This window comes from Euwallacea fornicatus, chromosome 21, assembly GCF_040115645.1.
Source record: "Euwallacea fornicatus isolate EFF26 chromosome 21, ASM4011564v1, whole genome shotgun sequence".
NCBI lineage: Eukaryota > Metazoa > Arthropoda > Insecta > Coleoptera > Curculionidae > Euwallacea > Euwallacea fornicatus.
This window is the reverse complement of record NC_089561.1, coordinates 2290324-2311606: the sequence shown is the minus strand read 5'-3', so window position 1 is coordinate 2311606 and position 21283 is coordinate 2290324. Positions and strand designations below refer to the sequence as shown.

Sequence of the window (21283 nt, the reverse complement as noted above, 5' to 3'; positions counted from 1 at the left end):
GAACTTGAACTCTGAATTTTCCCCATTGGTAAATACGACCGCCATCGGTCAGAAATGAGAAGATAAATCCGAAGCGAACAAATCAAATTTCCAGCTTGATGAATGACAAATCGGCATCGGTAGAAAGATAAAGGGCTTCTATTATCGAATCCTATTACGGGAATTCGATATCATTAATTAGTTTCGTCCGTTTGTTGGTCGATAAGAATGAGCATTTTTTACTACTAACCCTCAGGTGGTGTTAGAAAAGGCCATTTTCCCACATTTTAATAACATTTACTTAGTTTTTACACGTGGATGAGATCGAACCGAATTTACGGCCTTCTGGAGGGATGCATTTACGTCGTGTCCGATACGTCTTCGTAAATTTCAAATTGCAAGAGCAGACGTGGTTTTTCCATTCCATAAAGTTCGAATATAAATTCGAAGGAAACTGTTCTGAAAAGGGCTATTTGGAATGTGTGAGTGATGAATTGGGCTCAGGCAGTGTATTATGGAAGTGTATTTTCACTGTGCTTTTTCAAGTTCAAGATTATTATGTCCTAATTGCTTTTGTTAACATTGACTCAAACATAAACATTCTAAATATATATATTTATTCCGGTTGCAAAGTCAATATAACTGGAGGTTTCCGGCAATTTGCAATGCAAAAACGCACCTCTGGTCTCAGCTACAGAAGCTGACAAGGTACTTTAAGGGTCTTATTGCGAGTCTCAGCGGTCGTGATCACTAATGTAATTGTCGAGAGATCTGTAAAGGAATTAGGAGACAAACCAGGCAACTTATCTAGCTACTGCAATTCCCGGGAACGAGGTTAAATGGATTATTGTTTTTTTCCTATTGCCGCGTTCTCTGGATGGGAAATTGCATTAAATTAAACCCCTCAGAGAGTTGTAGTGGAATCTCAGATTATTACTAATGAGTGTGTCGTGTTTTTGTCACTTTAGTACAAGGTGCACCTGCTCTCCTGTTGATTAATCCTGTCTCTATTAATTTTTTGTTTGGTGGCAGTTTATGACTTAGTTTAACCAATTTCACCTGAGATTGGCAGTGAAATGATAGGAGAAAGATAAAAACACTTCCTTTGATTTCGCCGTAAATTGGTCGTTGCGAAGTCTCAGGGATAATATAGTCAAAAAGATGATTAATTTCCTATTTTTGCGAATAAAGTGACAGTTTTCGAGGTGGTTTTAACTCATTTTAACTGCTTTTGAGGCATCAGAATACCTGAGTCCTTATTTTGACATTGAAAAAAAAAATAGTACTAGTGCCTGCATCATTGGTGGAATTTATACTATATCAAAGTTGTTCATCAATATGTCAACGGTGTTAAATAATATAAAATAAACCCTTAAGATTGAAGTTCCTGGTTGGCTGGTTTTTGGAACTTTGCGACTCTAAATGTTTCATCGCTGATTCAATAGAGGCAAACCGGAATTGTTAATAGCGTGCTTTACTCAACAACCTTTTTCATAAACATTTTGAACATATTTTCAATGAGTTAATGTTGATCTTAATAGTGTTGAATTTTTCCGATCTTGCGGGCCTTTCAGCATTTAGCCCGTTTGAACACGCCGCATTTGGACCGCGATACCAAAACATATTTCATTGTGTACAAACCGCCACAGTGAATTTTTATGCAATGATACACAACCATCGAGCGATTCATTAAATTTGTAGCTATACCTGTTGCGTTGACATTGATGGTATTTTTTAAACAATATCTGGGTCAATGCATTGATCTGGTACCGCTAAACAAGAGAAAAACCGGTAACATATACAGGGGGCGTAGCTCAGATGGTAGAGCGCTCGCTTAGCATGCGAGAGGTACCGGGATCGATACCCGGCGCCTCCAAGGTTTTTTTGCGCTTTTCAACTTCTAATTGTAATAAAAAGTATTATATACAGGGGGTACCTGAATGCTTTGGCCAAACTTCATCAGCTTGACCTATAAAACCAAAAGGTAGAAAAAGTTCTGTGAAGCGTAGGTTCACAATGCCTTCGTTTAAGAGATACATGGTGTTGAAGTTTAATTTTTTTATTTGGTTTTGAATATTTTTTTACGAAGATCTAAGAATCGAACAAAATTTGATAAACAGGGTTTATTTCATGACACAAAACCCAAATGTTGTCTTAATCTTTTCATTAATGGCAGTGGCCACCACACTCAGGGCTTCATCCCACGCTGAATGTCCTTTTCGACTGAAAATATCCTTTTTTTCAACTTCTCTGCACTAAAAAGGTATACCTTAGCGATGTTGGTGGATGCAACGGTTTCCGGTAAAAACGCATTTAAAACTAATAATGCATGCTGAACAGAATGTTGTCGAATGTATTCTTTAATTAATAACCATTTTTGACGTGTGTACAATAGGTCCCCTTTTTTTTTGTTTCTTGGCAATTTAGTGACATAAAATGAAACTGAATTTGCAATTGCAAAATAATAAAATAAAATTTCAACATCCTGTATCTCTAAAACGAAAGCATTCCCAACCTACGTACAGAAGTTTTTTTTTTTAGTTTTAATTTCATAGGTCACTGGTGAAGTTTGGCCAGGACATTCAGTTACGCACTGTGTATAAGAATACGCACGCAATTTTTGCATTAGCGCTGTATTTTCTAATAGAAACATATGTATATAAATTAATGTGTGGTGATACTCTAAAATATTGACCATCTGCATTTGCCTGTGTGAAGTGTCAAAAAAATTCTAACGTTTTCCTTAAAGGTGTGGACAGAGTCCATTCCTAATATTACAGGGTGTCCTGAAAATACAAATCAACGTTCAACCCTGATTTCAACAATTCAGTGTATTGATTTTCGAGCGACCTGAGCCCTCATACGGCCCTGTGTTTAAAAAATCATAACTTTTTCCAAAACTCTAAGATCAATTCTGGACGTTATAAGCTCTTTGTCGAGACTTCTTGTGGAAGTTTTAATTTCATTCTATACGGGGGACCAATTGGAAACAGACAGAGAACTGGAGAAAAACTGAAAAAAACATCACGGACGTCCAAAAAGGGACAAATCGGCGCAAATGTGTAGAGTAAACGGTGCGGTTTCACGTAGTTTGTCTGACTCGTCGTGAAAGTTTTATTTGTGGCCAAATTGGTTAGTGAAAAGAGAAAAAAACTTACAGGGTACAGACCTAAAATCGACAGCCAGCGCCTCCAATTTTTTTCTTGCTCTCTGCACATAAAACAGAGCGTCCATTTTCCGTTTCGAGCACTTTTGCTAAATGTCGAAAGCTGTTATTTCACACTTGCAGCCCTCAAAGAGCAGGAACCGTATCGTAATTCGAGAGGGCTGCAAAGTTCATACCTAAGTGTTCGCATGAGGAAGTTTTATGTTTTAGTGGTCGATGTATTTTTGGCGGAAGAAATTTTCTCAAAAATCGGAGAGATTGGGCGGGCAACTCTGTGTAATTAGGAGAAACCTAAACGCACCCCAACAAATTACCGCGTCATACTCTGCGTCGTATTGGAGGGGGGAAATCCAAAATGCAAGTAATCTGCATATTAAATTCCCAAAAGGGAGTATTATTATTAATGCATACTTGTTATGCCGGATTAAATTAAACTCGATAATTAATCACTTGATATGCATATTTCGAATCGTATAGCATTATGCCTAAATTACATGTTTATTTGTCCCCCTCCTACCTACTTATTTTTTAGGTAAAGAAGCAGGGTATCGGAGTTTTACGTTGTAATTCCATGTAACTTTCTTTTAAAAATTGCGGTCTTCGTGTAAAATCCTAATGGAGGTTGCGGTCGCAACTACAATAATAAATCTCAGAACAATACCGTTTACTATTCGAGACACTCCTCCAGTCTAAAATCTCGATTAAACTCTTTTCCGAGATAAAGTGACAATGAAATTCAAACTGAAAGTGGCATGTCCCGTTATCGGGCTTATCGCGAGGCGGATCTAAAATGTCTTCAGCCACAGGCGTTCGAGTATGTAATTATTGTTGTTGTTTCAGTGTAACGTAGAAGATGAAACGCGTACCCGTATTTTTTTATTTATTTTTTAAGTTCAAGTTGAAACCTCTCTGGAAGTAAGTAATAAAAATTCAAAATGAAAATCCGCAAGCAATCCATCGCCTTACAATCCGTTTCATCCGCATAATTTTGGTATTTACTTCCTATTCATGGTACCTACTTCTATGTAAACGTTCAAAATTCCTAACTCAAACTATTTCTCACAGAAAAGAAATATTTTATTCGATTCAGAAGAGTTGAGTAACTTTGAGATGAAACAAGTTTTTGTTACAGAAACATAATTGTTTTATTGTAGTGAAATAGCCACAATTGCAAACGTTGGTACATAGTCTACATTCTCTACGTAAACGTTGACGGCAGGACTAGCCGTGCGAATACTCCGCTTGCTTGTCTTAATGACGTTTCACAGGATTTTCAATTCGCGGAGAATATAGAAGTCGAGCAAACGCTTCTCTCATGCAGTTTTTTCCGTGTCTATTTATCCATTCCAAAAGTGAAATTTCTTACGCCATCGGGGAACATGAATTTGAAGATAAAGGAGGATGCACACCCATCTTTTTTTTTACAATATTTAATCAGAGGACTATGCCAGACTGTCTTTCCTCCCTAGGAAGTGAGGATCCATCACCCTTTATCTTCAAATGTACATATCACCCCTAAAATGGATGTTGACGTAAGCTTCCATGAAACCCATTAGCAGTCAGTGCTCTAATAATAGTAATGAGTGCCCCTTTGTCCCTACACTGCCTCCTGTAGCCATGAAAGGGGCAATAAAAAAATTCTGAAAGCTTAGTTAGCTTGGAAATTTTCGTTCTCCTTCAACCCCGACCGATCACGTAAGAAATTCATCCTTCTAGTGGAGTTTCCGGTCCGGATATCCACACGTTTATCCATTTCAATCATTTTGTTCGCAACCGGAGATTTAGGCGAAAAACTTATTAAAAGTTTATAAAAATCGCAAACATCACTGGTGACAGCAATGACTGGTGAAACAATAGAATTTCGATCCTGCGCGATCTGTGAAACAGTTTCCATCAAAACACACTGAACCAATGTTGCAGTAATTTTTTAATGAATTCGGGACAGTGTGCACCTTTGGAATTTAATTCATTCTAGGGAATTCCTTGTCCATTTATGAAAATCCATTCACTTGTGCATTGTAGAGAAAAGTCGAAACTTTCTTATTGTGCTGGGCCCATTGCGGTATCTGCAACAGGGAAATCACAAAATTGTTTTAAATTTAAGTTTCGAAAATTGAACTTTAAACATAAGCCATATTTTGAAACTTCATCCGAGCTCATAAATCTTTTGCAGATTTCATAAGACATGTACGGAGTACCTCCGGGAATTTTTTCAAATTTTTTACAGTTCAACTTCCGAAGATGCAGAATAAAATGTCCACAATTGACTTCATAGGGTTTTTTCAGAAATATGCATTCTACCGTTTTAAACGAACTGATTCTTTTAGCTCCAAAATTGGGTATGTACACGTAAAATAACGGATATAAATATTGATATAATTTTCAAATTGTAATTCAAAGGTTAAAAAACCGAAATTCTTTCTATGTTTATGCCAAAACAGACAATTTTTTACATTTTCAATTAAGTCTTGCGTTAACAGCAGTTTCTAGTTGTTTTTTGGGCTTAAGTCAATAAAGCTTGTTATTTCTCAGCAGGACTGAAATGACCCCAGTTTATGTAACGAGGAATTATTGGGGTTTCTGCACATGTTCACTTATGCCAAGTTTATATTTCTGGATACATTGCCACTTTATTTAGTTTTATTCAGCGCATTTTTTTTATTATACCCCGCACCAAGTATAATTTCCTTCATAATCAATTTGCACATTTTGCTCTCTCATTTACATGCATACAAATTCGGCACCGGTTAACGAGTCAAACGAGGTTCTCAAGGTGCTTTTTGAATGCATAAACAGGGCCCCAGTGGACACACGAAATCCCGGAAAACTCCTGTTTTCAATCGTCGACAATTCAATTTCGCTCGTCTGAATTTTACTTGGTAATTCCGGGCATTTTAACAGGAAAAACCAGGAATTTCGTTTTCGCAAGCTGTATCTGCTCACTGTGACATGGGAATTTTACATTAAATGTGGAGACGTGAAATGCACTCGCAGTGACAATAATATCCTCAATTCGCAATTCATTTATCTCGGTCTTAGTTTCCAAGAAAGTACAAACTCTCTTGTGTTTGAAGAAAATCAATTCCACGTGTCTTATCTCTACTTTAACTCGAAGTCGCGGAGATGTGAAAAGTGCCACTTTATTCTCCGACACACAATCTTTAGTCAGCTCGAGATATATTTCCGAAAGTCGATGAGTCCTTTTGACCTTGATGGACTACGTTTTCCAGGCGTTAAATTCGATAAATTCGCTTTTTTTGCCGTCTCAAATTGGGAAGGTAAACAGTGAACACCAGGACCAACGTCTCATCGCTTGGGGAAACCAAGATGGCCAGTTTTGACGTATTGTTATGTTTTGTCGGACAGAGGGTCGGGACAAAATTGGCAACAGTACATTAAGCACTCGACTTGAGGTTTTTAAGAGTTGAGCCAAGGAAACGTGAAGCTTCAGGACTATTTCAGAGGTTCTTGGAAATGATTTATGAAGATGGTTTGGATGCGGACTAGCGATTCCTAGAAATTTGAAGCGGAAAAGAGCTAATCGTTCGCCCCACTGACTCAACTAAGTGGGCACTTAGATTGCAATTTTTTAATGGTTACCATGACGAAGAAATGAGGTCATGAGACGATCAGCATTATCTATAACACGAATCCAATGTCACCTTAAAAGATGAAACGTAATAACATAAGAATTGTTCCTCTTCTAGTCCTGCCATTCCCATGGGAAATTATGGCGAATCATAAAAAATGGCACCACTGCATCCTTCTTTTGTTAATTATCCGCATCTTTTTGTATAGGCATGACGTCGTTAATTGCTGAAGCGACGTTGCCCGACTTCAAGTTTTATTTTTCGACGTTTCATGAATCAATTACTAGACGAAACTTTGTACCAGCAGCAAGGGTTCAAAAAGTTTTAAAATGTCGTATTGTATAATTAGGAGGTTCACAATATTCAGTATCATACGGGGTGTTCCGTTTGAAGAATCGAATTTCTGGGACTTGAAAATTAGCATAAGCACAAGCATTCTTGAGTTCAGTGTTCACCATTATTGACACGGTAACCAAAGTGGACTATCACCGCAGAACTGACTAAACCCGTTTTCAAAGCGTCACAATGCGCTTATTTCCAAAGTAATGGACACCTTTCGGTGCTGTGGAGTCCAACTTCATTCAACATACTATTTACCTAATTTTCCACACTTTGCGACAAACTATTAAGCAAATTAACCCGAGTTTTCGCTGGGTACCCTGAGGGTAATTTATCATCTGCGAACGCATTAGATTAAATCTCGAACAAATTACACATTCAGACATAATAATCCGTTGAAAGCAAAATAGGAAATTCGTAGAGAAACCATCTGTCTTTGGGCTGGAACAATCTAGCCGAGGAAGAATAATATAAAAGAGCCGAAAAACGGTTGATAAATGAGTTTTCTATTGACAGCTTAAGTGCACTAATGAATGGACCGCCTTGAAATATGGAAAATTATGATCGGTCGGTAGTTCTTGAAAGAGTTTGGCGTTTGACTAATTAAAAAATGATTTTCCGTTCGGATTTCGCTCCTGAGAGGAATTGCCATGCTGGATGGTCTCCAAATCCTGAGTTGGTGGATGAAACATTTGATTTTCCAACGGCAGGGTAGCACTCAAAATGTCAATTATTTCGTCTCGTTTCCCGATGGCCCTTAAGGGCGTAAAAATGTGCCTGGAAGTAGATCACCCTAATCCGTTTAAAGTAACAACTGCTGCACTCCTCTAAATGGACAATTTACAATTTCGACCGCTCACTCACAAGTTTTGTCTAAGCCATCAACTAACAGTTTGTGTAAAGTAAACTCCGAACAAATCTCACCCGATAAGTTCTTTTTTGATCTTAATCCTCATTTCCTTAGGGTCGCTTTTTCATTGTCAATTTTTACGAAGAGGAGAAAGCAAACGCATTAAAGCATGACAGATTATGATAAATCGAGGTAACATGAATAAAACCGACCGGATTTCGGGGTTATCCCAGCAATGGGGTTTTGTTAAGATCTGCTGTTTTATTCCATTATAACAGATACCCAGCCCGCATCCATATTTATGCCCTAATTAATTATGCGCGACTGGGTCATTGTGCACCAGTAATGAAGCACTCGAACTCCTGCAGGTATACACATATACAACCCTTGCTTAAATTAACGAGGGTTCCTTCTAGAGAGGGTCTGATTAAACCTGCTAATCAATGCCGGGGACAAAATCGTCCTGCGAATTTTAAACGATTTAAGCCGCATCTGGCTTTTATGGCGAACACTTTTATTTAAGGGTCTATTTATGTGATGTTTTGCCTCCCCACCTTTGCCACGCGTTCGTGAAAACCAGGTACAGTTTATTTATTTTAGGGGGGCTTTTTAAAGCAGAAATTTGGAACTAAATCCCTCGGGAGTGCGAGGCTCTAGAACGGGTCATTTTGAGCGGTCCGTAATTATTATACCTGTTCAAATATGGATGTCTTGAAAGGGAGCGGAGGGTTGCGAAACGAAGCCGAGTGTGTAATAGTCATTTTAGTGTTCACTTCCGCAGAGTAATTTGGGACTTCACGAGGTTGAGAATTTTTTTTTTAAGTTTCCAAGCCCTGCGCTTCACCCACATGACAGATTTGAAACATGTGATTGTTTCGCCATAATTTTTCGTTTCAAATCGTCTCGCGTAAGGCGCTAAATAAATGATATGACATCTCTCGAAAATTTACCACTCTTAAAACCGAAGTCCTCCAAAGAAAAGCCGACGTAAATGAATTTTCTTCAGGGTTCAGTGCTCAGACTTCTATTGCCAAGGGCGTTTGTAAGGATAAAAACGGTCTTAAGAACTAATTGTATTACAAAATGCCGAGTTTCTGGAATTTAATAAAAATGTTCTTTAAATCTCACTGAAATTATGCGTTTCGATGTCTTTTTAAGCTTTTTTAATTTCGACCTTCCACATGCTACAAGTCCAGACTTTCCTTCGTTAATTAAGCGTGTCGAAACTTCCCAACAAAATCCAGTTTTGGAGGTATTTTATCTCTCCCGAATGGACAAACTCCAATTAACAGCGTTGCCGTCACTCCAATTACCTCCCAGACTTTGTTTCCCAAAGGTCAGATTCCAACCGTCATCCAGTTTCGATTGGTTTTATTTATTTCCTCCCCATGAAATCATAAACTCATATCAGGGGATGGGTATAGAGCAGTGTTTATGGGCTGAATTGGAATTGTCGTATTTCACAGTGGTTCAGAGAAATTCTTAGAATTTATGTAGACATTTAGTTATGTATGTTTCAATCTGCTAATAGTGAGAAAATATTCTGTTCAAAAGAATCTAAGGAGCAAGCATACTGCTGACTATAATCTTTATTTAATGATATTAATTCACGTAAAATTTATTTCTAACCGTCCTGTTTCGTGCCAAATGTATTATCTTTGGGTATTATATTGAAATTTGAACGAACACTCATCCACGAATACCACATTGGCCAATTCTTCTACGCCCCAATGTTGATGTTCCTCAGCCCAGGCCAAACGTGGAGTGCGAGCGTAGACCAGATTCATGTAATCGGTTTCTGGCAGTTTAGTCCCAAATCAACGTTCCGTGTACCACGTGTGGATTTCCATTCAGATTCTTAACTGTTGGTCTTCTCGTACACTTAGCTTGAAGGACCAGAAAATAATTTCGCGCTGCTGTCCTAATACGTGTACGGCCAGTATCTATCTCTCTTTGCCACATCTCCAGTTTCGTGGTATTATGTTCACAATCGATTAATAATCGTCCGAGACAGATCAAACACTTTTCTTTTATCACGAGGGTATCCAGTATGAGGATTTGTCAAGAGTTCTCATTATTCCCTAAATTATTTTGACTACTGTATTATGAATTACTAATTTAAAAAAAGTAGCTTCCTGACAATATGGTGACGATACCATATTCCTTATATCTCATAAACAATTTTAAAGTTACGTAGTGAGAGAACTAAAAGAGGGTGATACATATTTCATCTAACTGGCGATTTTTTTGCCTTGAGGGGGCACATGTGTTAGGGGGATTAATTATGCACCCTCTTTTACGAGTGACGTCATTTCTAGAAGCAAAACATGTTTTTGCAAAAAATGCCATGTTCTCTGTGACTTTATAATGAAAGAAAACCATAGCACTTGAAATTAATGAAGTTAATTTTAATCTAAGAAGGACGAGCTTCCAATTAATATCAAAAAATAATTCATGTCTCGTGACTAACCGAAGTAATCTTCGAATTTATGGGCTCCCTTCTTCCCAACATCAGGCGATAGTAAATAAATTTGAAGTCTTGGGGTATTAACTCGTCTCCGGTTAAAAAATACCCCCCAATTTGAAACTGTCTCAAGTCCAAATTAAATTGTTCACAGATAAGGAGTTTCACTGTTTCGATTCGCATTTTTAATTGATGCAAAAAGAAAAATGTATTCACAAGTTTTTATCGCCGAAAGGCGTTCGAGCGCAACCGTAAGTTTACCTTAACTTTGAACCCTAATCAAAATTCATTCAAACCGCCCTTAAATCTGAATTATTCAATGTTCAGAAGGGCTTTACCATAGCTACGCATTCGATTAAGGTCCCATAATTAACAGGGGAGATTATATTACTTTAGATTGATTACCTTTAGGCTATTCCCACACGAACCAATTTCTAACCCTTATTTTCCCCTTTATATTGCCAATTAAACGATTTTTGTGTGTCGAGGAACTATGGGTATGGCTCAATTGACGATGAAATCTCGTATAGTCTGGTTTTCCAATAAGCAGCATCGGAAAATGTTTCATGAATGTTTCCGCAGTAAGGGCTTCGGTTTATTGACTTTTTTCTCTTTATTTACAGGAATTTGCCACCCTTACGAAAGAACTGAACTCGTCGAGGGAGCAGCTTTTAGAACGGGAGGAGGAAATCTCTGAACTGAAAGCGGAAAGAAATAATACGAGGGTAAGTGCCGATGATATCCCGTCGATTCCTATATCTACCCCATTTTCTAGGTATAGACGGTGCTTTTATGCCGTGTTTGCTTGTGTGAGTGGCATTACAGATGACAATCATTTATTAAATGCGAATTTAGTTTTTATTTTGAGACGTTTTGCAGAAGAATCGCGCAGGATGTAATACGAGCTTTCTATTAGATATGCATAGCATTTAATAGGGTATTAAAACCTGCCCCCAGGGCCGACGTTCATACTGGAGTCTTCATGTTCTATTGATATCAATTCATTGCGAGTCAACCCCTGGAAGTAATATATATTAAAAAAGGGAATTGTCAATACAAATAAAGATAGAATGGCAGTACGGTATTTCAAATCTTATAAGAAGAAATTACATTTTTTACATAATTATCACTCGCCAAATTGGCAAGAAAATCATTAATTTTTTCCTCGAATTTGCACTTGAACTAAAACTTAGAGCCCTCAATGTCGCGAAAATTGGAATCAAAGTAACTAGAAACTAAAAGAAATATTACAACCTGGTGTGCGCAGACTTACGGAAGTCACGGGACGATTAATTTGAGTTTTTTTTTACGGAGATGGCACCAGAGGTTTCCAATATGTATATCGGCGGAAGAATAAAAATAGATTTAATTTGTATTTTAAATAGTACGCAAAAAAGAGGTAGGTAGATGACTTGAGGGACCAACGAAGATGCCATTACGATAAGGAAATGGTCGATACTTCAAAAATATATATTCAAAATTTTGAATTAAATTGAAAGAGAAGCATGCTCTTGACGACTAATTACTGCACTTTCTGAACGTTCTCGGCCTAAAAAAGAGAGAAAAGTTGATATTATTCTTGGAAACCGTGTATATTCAATTAAATTAAAGCCCTTAAGGACACGACCTGGGGCATAATTTTCAACGCCGACAATTAGGCGGTTAGACTAACTACAAAGCCATCGGTGTCATACAATCCATCACGCGTACAAAAGACACAAAGCGCAAATTAGCTACATGTATCGCATTGTCTGTTCGACGGGGGGTGCGCGAAAGGGTCCTCTGAAGGGCCACAGGAAATTTCGTTTTGTTGTGCATGTCGGAAAAGCCGGGAACGCGACAAAGTTTTGTTTTGTGTCTCCTGTTTCGCGTTTTGCGGATGTCAGACGCAGCACGTTCAGGAATTCAGAAGCAATTAATTTTTGTCTGGTCATTTTTTCCCGGAGGGACTGCGAGAGAATCCAATAAAGACATGATTGAGTTTCGGGCCATTCGGGAAAAATATTGAAATTCTGCTAGTGAGGTTTGCGCTATAATTACAATGGATTTAAACTAGTCTGAGCGTTATTCGTATTCTGTTTGTGACTTCGGATTAAGCTCCGCTAGTAATTTGGAATTAGGAGAGATTTGCGACATCAACGAGAAAAGTTTTAACAAAGCCCAAGATATAAATTTCAATAATCGTTTGATTTAATTAGCCCCTTTTGTAAGAAATTCCGTAAAAATGAATTAGCCCTGGCGGGGTTCTTTCACACGGGTTTACTAATTCCATTGGTTGTCACCTTTTAAGGGTTGTTTTAATTGTTGATGGAAGATGAAACTGTGACGGAAATGTATAGCAGAATTACGTATATTGATACTGATTACGCTATGAAGTGAAATCGATAAATGTTGGCAGACTCGAGTTAATGGATTTAAGTATGTGCGTGAAATTCAAATACGTTTTAAGATGCAGTTTTGTAGAAAGAGTGCGACCGTGCACTTAAATTGCATACAGGGGGCGTAGCTCAGATGGTAGAGCGCTCGCTTAGCATGCGAGAGGTACCGGGATCGATACCCGGCGCCTCCAGTAACTGTTTTTTGTTTATTGTGTTTTTTTTTGTAAAATATTATTGAAGGAGAATTAAATTGCAAATTCCCGTACATTTGCCTCCCAATACCTTAAACACTCCGAGACATTACTCCAAATCCAATCATTCCATTGAGATGTAAATTACCAACCAGTCTCCTGATTAATTCAATACTCTGATACAAAGCCAGACATCTTTTATTAGCCCCCGGTATCGTCTCGCAACTGTTCGTAATTTCAAGACATTGTTCTAACCCAGTTACCCCCCCGAGGAAATTCAATCCAGATCTAAGGGGACAGCTAAAGGTTGTTAATGTCTATCAACAGGACTATAAGTTTTAATTTATTTAATAAATAGTATTAATTAATGGTTCATAAAAATCGCGTAGTATACAGGACGTTCTGCATTTTGTTTTCAACTTCTAGCTGTTACTAGAACACTTGGAATGTCTGGTTTCGAGGCACGAAAGATCGCTCCGCATGACAGTGGTAAAACGGCAGGCAGCCGCGCAGTCTGGAGTGTCCAGCGAGGTGGAAGTCCTCAAAGCTTTGAAGAGTTTGTTCGAACATCACAAGGCGTTGGATGAAAAAGTAGAAAATTCCCATAGTAACGATCTATGTTTATGTAACTTTTTTTCTTTAGGTGAGAGAACGACTGAGGGTCGCATTGGAACGAAATTCGTCATTAGAAGAGGAATTGGCCACAACCAAAGAAGAAGTGATTATTAGTTTAATGTTAACAAATACTCCAAAGTTCCTACTTATTCCTTTTTAGTTGCAAAACGTGAAGCAAGGTTTACCTCCCTCGAGCACACCTGCAATTGAAGATAAACCGAAGGAGAATGGACAGGTGGATGTGGCAGACCAAGTTAGTACTAACAGTCATCAGAAGGTATGAGGATGATTATTGTGTGGTTCCACTTTATTATCTTAAATCTTGTAAAGTCGGGCATGTGTGTTCCTTCTCAAAAACTTAACTTTACACTCCAATGATTTTGGAAAATTTTGATGGTACTATTCCTCTCTGCAAGCACTTAATTTATTTCCTAATGTTGCCTGTGTGGTATAAATGTACAGCATGTTATTGTGGCACGCAGGCGGTCAAACCACGACTGACCAATGGCGGAGTCGAAGGGGAATCTGCGGAAAGCGCCCGGATCGCTGATTTGCAACAGGCTTTAGAACAACAAGTGGGTATTCAAATGCTTGGAAAGTTCTCTATTCTTTCTCTCGCACTATGTTTTTCCAATATAATTTCATTTATTCAGAAGTTTCTTGTGAAAATTTGTATGCTTTTTAGACCAGTGAGATTGGTACGTGGCAACGTCGAGTGGCTGAAATGCAGAACCGCATGGGGGAGCTTGAGGAGAATCTCTCGAAAGCACAGAAAGAGCTGCTTAAGGCACAGGACATGAACGTGAAACTGCAGCGTGATTTGCGGGAAAACGTAGCTCAGAAGGAGGACCAGGAGGAGCGTATCGCTACACTGGAGAAACGCTACTTGAATGCGCAGCGTGAGAGCACTTCTCTGCATGATTTGAACGAGAAATTGGAGCAGGAATTACAGCACAAGGAGGCGCAAATTAAGGTATTTTTTTGGCGAAAGTAAGTTGGGCATAGGGGAAATCGATTATATATCCAAGCTTAGTTTAAACTGATGTATTGGAAAAAAAAAACTATTATTCGCAGGGTAAGATGATACACAATATCGTGGGTTGCAAATATACGTGGTGCCATCTATCAAATTTAAGCTCCACTATTCTTTATTTATACAATTTTTTTTTAAAAAAGGTTCATTCACCAAACTCTCGAGAATCCTCAGAAATCAAGTTTTCCTTCCCGGAGACTACTATAAGATAAAGTAGGTTTATCATAGCTGCACTAACATTTACACTTACCGTATAAGTGCCATTTAGTTTATCTAAGCAATTAAAATTCGATTATACACCTATCTTACGCCAAAAAAACCATTCCCGTTCCATTATCACCCAAGTATGCCAGCAAATCCAAGTGAACCGTTAAAATTCAAGCAGTCGTTCACTCGAAAAACTGCCAATAAGCCCATAAATTTACATTCTTCATTCACACTTATCAATAACAGAAAATAAACAAGTAAACAAAAAATTAATGTATCAGATCTAATGCAGTGACTAATAAGACATTTAAGTTAATGCATCAAGTGCGCACCGCAATGCAGCACGTAATCGGACTAATATCGGACTTGATGTTCATGTTTCAGTTGCACGAGGAGAAAATTGCGGCCATCCAAGAGAAGCTGGAATTAGCTGAGCAGAAATTGGCCCAATACTCGAAGCTTCCGGAGATGGAGGAGCAGCTCAAACAGCGCATGGAGGCGCTTACGCAGGTGAGACCTCAGGTACGAGGCTCTCAGCTCACTTATTATCTATCTCTCTATTTCTCTATTCTTTCGTGGTTGTTTGTCCCTTAGAGCACAGATTTCCCTATGAAAATAGTCGAAGGTTCGCGGGGAGTTTGCCAGTTTTACCTGTGTTTACCTTCAGCTGTTTATATTGTATGTGCTAGTGTATAAAATTATAGGAAATGGGTGTTTTAGATTTGAGCGGTGTGATGTACAGGGCAAATGTACAGAGTATCTTTGCAGTTGGTTCAGCCAAAGCCAACATTACACAGCTCTAAATACAATAGAATATATGTTAGTTGGAAAGTGAGCCTTGAGCTAGACATCCTTTAATGTCAGTGCACCTATGCTTGCATCCCCTCTCAAATTAATTAACAGTCTCACTATTAACATTAAATTTGAAGTCCTTTAGATTGTTATAGAATGGTATTGGCTTTATCGTTATAAATATGTGGTAGGATTATATTCTTTTGTTGATCAGGCTCAAGAACGTCACGGATCGGCGGAGGACCGTATCCAACGGCTGGAGGCGAATCTCGACGAGAAAAACGCCGAGTTGGTGAGACTGAATCAAAGACTGAAAATGAACGAGGATCACAATTCTCGTTTGTCTGCCACCGTCGACAAATTGCTCTCCGAGTCTAACGACCGGCTACAGGATCATCTGAAGGAGAGAATGCATGCGCTTCAAGAAAAGAATAATCTCACCCAGGAGTTGGACAAGACCAGGAAACTAATGGAAGACGTAGATCAACAGAAGTCTGAAATCATGAAAGAGCTAGCCAAATCGCGACTGGAAATCGACAATGTAAAGCGGCAAATGCTGCAGCAAGAAATAGCATATAATATCCAGCAAACGGACGCCCTCACTAGGTACATGTATTGTTTTCTGTTATTCTTTCTGTTAAATTTTATGAATTTCTTTTTGTTTAGATCTCTTTCACCGAATGCGGTAGATCCCTCGAATTTCTCCCGCAGTGCAAGCCATTCCAGTTTCGACACGCATTCCCTGCCGCGACGGCCCAACAAGAGTCGCACCCCCATCGACGAAGAACCGAAAATGGGCTTCGGTTCCCGCTCCATGACCGAACACGAGTGGGAAAAGATGCAGCAAGCGCACGTGCTGGCCAACGTCCAGCAAGCTTTTGACGTGTCCAGCGATGCCGAGGGCGACGACAATGACAGCTTGTTCAGGTATGTTTTTCTGGGGTTCTAATCCTTTGTCGTTTCAACTAATTACACGCTTCCACATGAATGAATTGAAATGAATCATTTTTGGGTCACCGTATTGTTAAGAAAAGTAATTCGATTTCTCGTTATTATTACCTGTTTTAGCTTTAAAATTCTCGAATATGTTTAAGAAAATTTCTTTTCGCATCCTTCTAGAACGGTCTGCAAATAGGGATAACTTAATAAGTTTTTTTTTTTCATCAGTACCGCCGACATGCTTTCTCCCTCCGGCCATACTGACGCTCAAACATTGGCGATGATGCTCCAGGAGCAGTTGGATGCCATCAACAATGAGATCCGCCTCATCCAAGAGGAGAAGCAGAATACGGAGGCCCGAGCCGAGGAACTAGAGTCCCGTGTGGGCAGCATGGAGCATATGAATCTGTTGGCACGTGGTCGCAGTTTGGAGCGACAATCACCCCCTGTAAGCGGTAGATCTACCCCCAAGTCGCATCACAGTCCCCAGAGGGACTATTTACATAAGTATCACACGGTGAGCTGGGTTTCTCCTACTCCTACTCCCTCAGTCTGCTCAATTTTTGAAAAAGTTGTTTAACGAACAAGTATATTCATTTGTGCTCATTAATATATGTGTCACAAGTAAGAAAAAGCAAAGTAATTTCAAATTTTGCTTCTATTTTAATGTGAGTCATGATTAACAGACATTTTTAATTTTCATCTGTGTTCTGTTTTGATTCGTAGGATCCTTGGATCGGAGTTGATACCAGATTTAACTATGTGAAGCGTTATACGCATTGTCACTTGGGGAATTAAGTTACTCAAGTTACTCCACTTGCTCTATATTTGCACTCTCATCCGTGATTGAAACGATTTAATATCAAAAACGAATGTCCGTATAAATCGCATATATATTGATGGCATGGCAAACATACAATAATGACGTCCAACCAATCGCAGCGCGTCATACGCTTGTCAGATGGTCAGCATCTGTCATTTTTAAGATTTTTGTTTTTAACGTTACGACTTTTTAATATCACCTGGAGAAGCAAATATAGAGTAAGTTGGGTGATTTTTTTAACTCCGAAAGTGACTATTGTGATTCGTTTCAAGCTGAAACAGAGGGAGTATGGTCTTGAAGGCAATACAAAATGGAAACGCGTTTGAATTAAAATATGTTTGTTTTGAAAATGATTAGTGATTTTGTATTGCCGATGTGATCGGTGTGATGTTGTAGGCCCCGGCAAGTATGTCTCCAGCCCATTTGCAACAATATCACTCGACCTTGAGCCCAGGCGCTTTGTCAGAATCGTTACCATCCAGCCAGGTTTGTGACAGAACCCACGTATTGCGATCGTCTTGGCTGAATTTTACAGTATATTTATTTTCCTGAAATTGTTGCTTCGGATATTCCCGCTTTCAGATGGTTTCGAATGAAAGCCATTAGCGCGGGGTTTTCTCAGGGGCAGTTGGAATATTCCCAAAAAGTGCTTAAAGAATTCACTTGCCCACGCCACTTTCTGACACGTCTCTAAATTTTTATGAATTAATTCGAAAAACTTATCCCCCTAAAATCAGGATTTCAATCAATGTTTTGCAAGTCTTTTTGACAATCCGGTAACGGGGCTCCGCTTTTCTGACCCTGCGTCACCCTAAATTGCCATTCACGCTTTTCACATGTACATTTTTGAGTATGCTCATGCAATAAGCTCTCATGAAACCATCTGAAAAGCTGTGGACTCACTGAATCCAACTCAGAAGTAACCACTAAAGGCTTTTTTCCAGTCCCCCTCTGTTGGCTTTAATTCACATTACACTGAACACCACACCGGCATACAGGGTCTATATTAAACTTATGACAATAATTTGAAGGATGATTCCCAGGACTATTCTAAAAATATTTTGCCCTTTGATGATTTTTAAAAGTTCCATTGTACCGAATATAAAGGAAGGGAAACATTTTTGATAATGGCAATTTTTGATATTTTTGAAATTATGAATGGCATGGGACTGTTTGGAATATTGTTAAGCACTGTTAGTTGCACCGATACCACATACAATGCGTGCAGCTTCTTTTTGCGGATTTTCCTCCAGATATTTCATTTATCGCCGGTTTTCACACACATTGATTCAGATCCTTTAACTGCTAACGCTAATTTTTTGCCGATAAGGAAATTCTGAAGAAGTGCAATAAACAATTTTAACAATAATCATGTGTGGCTGAAGAGAATCCACATCCTGTACTTGAAGATCGTTTTCCACATCAATTCTCGTTGAACGCTTGGATTGGAATTGTAGGTACCTGGCCCATTAGACCAGTATTTCCATTAGAAAGACTTGTAAGGTATATTACAACTTTTTTTGGATAAATATTACCTCAGTTTCTAGAACATGTACCCTTGACTACAAGAAATACAATGTGTTTTATGCACAACAGTGTACCAGCGCATTTCATTGTGGCTGCTCTTGAGTTTTTAACAGTAACATACGGAATTCGCTGGATTATTCGAGTTGGACACTAGTTATCGCCTGCTCTATCACCAGATTTAAACCTTTCGGATTATTTCTTATGGAGCTATCTAAAGTCATTACTTTATAGCACCTTGGTTTCTAGAATCGGTGAATGTCACTCAATGAGAAGAAGATCATATTGTTTCATCTTAGCTGGAGTTTCCAATAGTTCTTGTTGATTAAGAAGCTCTAAATGTACTATTTGGTAATAAAATGTTGGTATAGTTGGAAAAGTTTTTCGTCCTGTGTCTTCGGAACAAGAAAGCTTTTTAAAAATCAAGGGAAAACATATTATTAGAATAGTCCAGAGAATAACCCGTTGAATTTTTGCCGTATGTTTAATAAACACCTTGTATAACACATATAACCATTGGCTGTACTATGGATACCTTTAATTTTCCCCCTTTTTACTTATATATCTCTGTTGCGCATGACACCATGGATGACTACAAATTCAGTTTCCTGCTGGCGTATTGTGAATAAAGGTTGGAGGTACCCCACTCGCTTATGAACGCTTTATACCAGAAAAACACCATAGATTTTAGACAATGAGGTCCAGATTCTACATAGACTTTGGGCCAGCTTCCGTGAGCTCAGACTCGTCAGTTCAGTATACTATTTTTGACTGAAAGTGGCGATTATTGGGCTCTAAGTATTGAAAATCTCAAAGTAAATTATATTAACTTTTGGTCCAGCTGCAGCTAGCTGCTCTTTCTTCGGAAATGGGCAGGGATGAGATGCATTTGGGGGACAACAGCAGTGGCGGAGGAGCCTCTCCTTTGACAGCCCGATCTCTTCGCTTAGAGCGGATGGCTCAAACTATTGCTCACAGCCAAGAAGAGCTAAGACGGTAAACTGATATTGTCTTTTCGTCATTACAGTTGAAAATAATTTTTTTTTTTTTAACGCAAAGACACGGTCGAGCTTTGTCGCCAGGAATGAATTACAGGTTAATATCGCTATTATTTGTGCGATTGGCGATGTTTTATTATCGTTCTGTGCGTGGGAATTCATACATTTTCGTTTCAAGGCACCATTCCACAGACAGAGCGGTAAAGCATGTTTGTCCCCCTACACTTCAATGAAGTAGTCACGAAGAAAGTCGTTACTGAAATTTTTAATTCAGTTGCGAATGTCGTTTGGAAACCCCCTTATAGTTATTTCACTAATTCGTATCGACTTTAATTCCAATAAAAACGCTACATATGCCTTCGTTGAAGTGTCCTGTCGCTTAAGTGCACGTCCTCTAGCTGTTTAGTTTAGACAGTAGCGTAGAATATGTGTTTAGGCCAGGCCAGAACACTCACACGCCCCCATCACCTCTGTCCTCTCGTCATAGCAGTCAGGAGAGCCTGCATAAAAACGCGTACAGCGCCGCCTCTGGATTCAACAGGGACGCAGCTGCGGCGGCTGCAGCGGCGGCGGCGGCAGCCCAAAAGAAAAAAGGCATTAAGAGCAGTTTAGGGCGGTTCTTTAGCAAGAAGGAAAAAGTGAGTTGCGTGTGTATAATCTGGAGATTATCTATTTGAATTTCATGTTTCAAAGGTCAAAGGGAAAGACATTCCGGGCACTGAAAGCAACTTGAGTCTCAGCCAGAGCAGTATCGCGCTTCCGGATGGTGATCTTAGCAGCGATTCGATGAGCATCTCTGGGAAAGTGGGACAAAAAGCTGTGGAATTCGATAGGCGGCAGAAAAAGAAGTGCGTTTTGAGAAGCTCAAAATGACAATATAAAAATATGATATTTAACAGGGAACGAGATTACCGGCATGAGTTGTTAGCCGAAGCCATGAAGGCCGGGACACCCTTCGCCCTGTGGAACGGTCCTACCATCGTGGCTTGGCTGGAATTGTGGGTGGGAATGCCTGCCTGGTACGTGGCCGCCTGTAGGGCCAACGTCAAGTCTGGTGCCATCATGAGCGCACTGAGTGATACTGAAATCCAAAGAGAAATAGGTTAGAGTCTTTCGGGGATAACCCAATCAAAATTACCGATAATTTTTGAGAAATTTGTCCCAGTACAGAGGCGCACGCAATGCACACGTTTTACTTCACGTTGGATGAGTGCAAATTTGTCAAAAATTGTAAATATATGTTCATGCCACGATTTGTTCTTAATGATAGAATTTCATGAGTTATATATTGCATCTGCGAAGCTTGGAGCACCTTCAGTTTTGTCGGGGTCTTTCAAATTACGCCTTCATGTCTGTTCAGTTTTTAGTTCGATGCAATTTTCAGGGAAAAGAAAA

The 21283-nt window shown here is 39.1% G+C and overlaps 1 protein-coding gene and 2 non-coding genes across 5 annotated transcripts in view; all 3 read left to right on the top strand.

Annotated features, from left to right (window-relative positions):
• Liprin-alpha (PTPRF interacting protein alpha) overlaps positions 1 to 21283 on the top strand; it is a 44169-nt gene that overhangs the window by 18539 nt on the left and 4347 nt on the right. The window contains exons 2-17 of one of the 3 annotated variants that reach the window (XM_066294610.1): positions 11012 to 11113; positions 13384 to 13548; positions 13601 to 13675; positions 13733 to 13849; positions 14055 to 14147; positions 14258 to 14545; positions 15197 to 15334; positions 15819 to 16210; positions 16271 to 16531; positions 16772 to 17060; positions 17763 to 17852; positions 19732 to 19886; positions 19950 to 19985; positions 20325 to 20526; positions 20582 to 20736; positions 20788 to 20990. In XM_066294610.1, coding sequence (XP_066150707.1) covers positions 11012 to 11113; positions 13384 to 13548; positions 13601 to 13675; positions 13733 to 13849; positions 14055 to 14147; positions 14258 to 14545; positions 15197 to 15334; positions 15819 to 16210; positions 16271 to 16531; positions 16772 to 17060; positions 17763 to 17852; positions 19732 to 19886; positions 19950 to 19985; positions 20325 to 20526; positions 20582 to 20736; positions 20788 to 20990 — 2761 coding nt within the window. The remainder of the gene's footprint in view (positions 1 to 11011; positions 11114 to 13383; positions 13549 to 13600; positions 13676 to 13732; positions 13850 to 14054; positions 14148 to 14257; positions 14546 to 15196; positions 15335 to 15818; positions 16211 to 16270; positions 16532 to 16771; positions 17061 to 17762; positions 17853 to 19731; positions 19887 to 19949; positions 19986 to 20324; positions 20527 to 20581; positions 20737 to 20787; positions 20991 to 21283) is intronic. The other 2 variants (XM_066294613.1, XM_066294611.1) reach the window with 2 other exon arrangements.
• On the top strand, positions 1783 to 1855 carry TRNAA-AGC (transfer RNA alanine (anticodon AGC)). The gene has a single exon. It is a non-coding gene; the product is annotated as a tRNA-Ala (tRNA).
• Positions 12885 to 12957, top strand: TRNAA-AGC (transfer RNA alanine (anticodon AGC)). The gene has a single exon. It is a non-coding gene; the product is annotated as a tRNA-Ala (tRNA).